At 44.3% G+C, this 327-nt stretch overlaps 1 protein-coding gene across 1 annotated transcript in view; it reads left to right on the top strand.

The window, feature by feature from the left end:
* LOC119585565 overlaps positions 1 to 327 on the top strand; it is a 72,332-nt gene that overhangs the window by 42,748 nt on the left and 29,257 nt on the right. Inside the window, exon 5 of the mRNA XM_037934233.1 lies at positions 181 to 318. Within this exon, the coding sequence (XP_037790161.1) occupies positions 181 to 318 (138 nt within the window). The remainder of the gene's footprint in view (positions 1 to 180; positions 319 to 327) is intronic.

Genomic DNA, 327 nt, shown 5'->3' on the forward strand with positions numbered 1-327 from the left:
TAATCATATGTATTTACAAAGTCTGCCTCCAGTATTTCCATGTAAATAATGTGCCTGCAACGGTCGTATCGTACCATTGCTAGAGACATCACGAGCTAAGAGAAACCCTCAAACGAATGTAACCACATGCTAAGACGACTTAGATATGGACAGAATTGTATATTTTTATTCCTGTTCCAGGCGGACGTGTTGGGCTCATGTGAGGTCCATTACGAAAAGAAAGGCTTAAAGACGATGACCTGGCGTGACCTCACTCAGTGCTCGCATTTTACGTCAGAGATGGTTCTGGGCGCGCATAGTCTTCCTCTTCTCCATCTCGTAAGTTGG

This window comes from Penaeus monodon, chromosome 20, assembly GCF_015228065.2.
Source record: "Penaeus monodon isolate SGIC_2016 chromosome 20, NSTDA_Pmon_1, whole genome shotgun sequence".
Lineage (NCBI taxonomy): Eukaryota > Metazoa > Arthropoda > Malacostraca > Decapoda > Penaeidae > Penaeus > Penaeus monodon.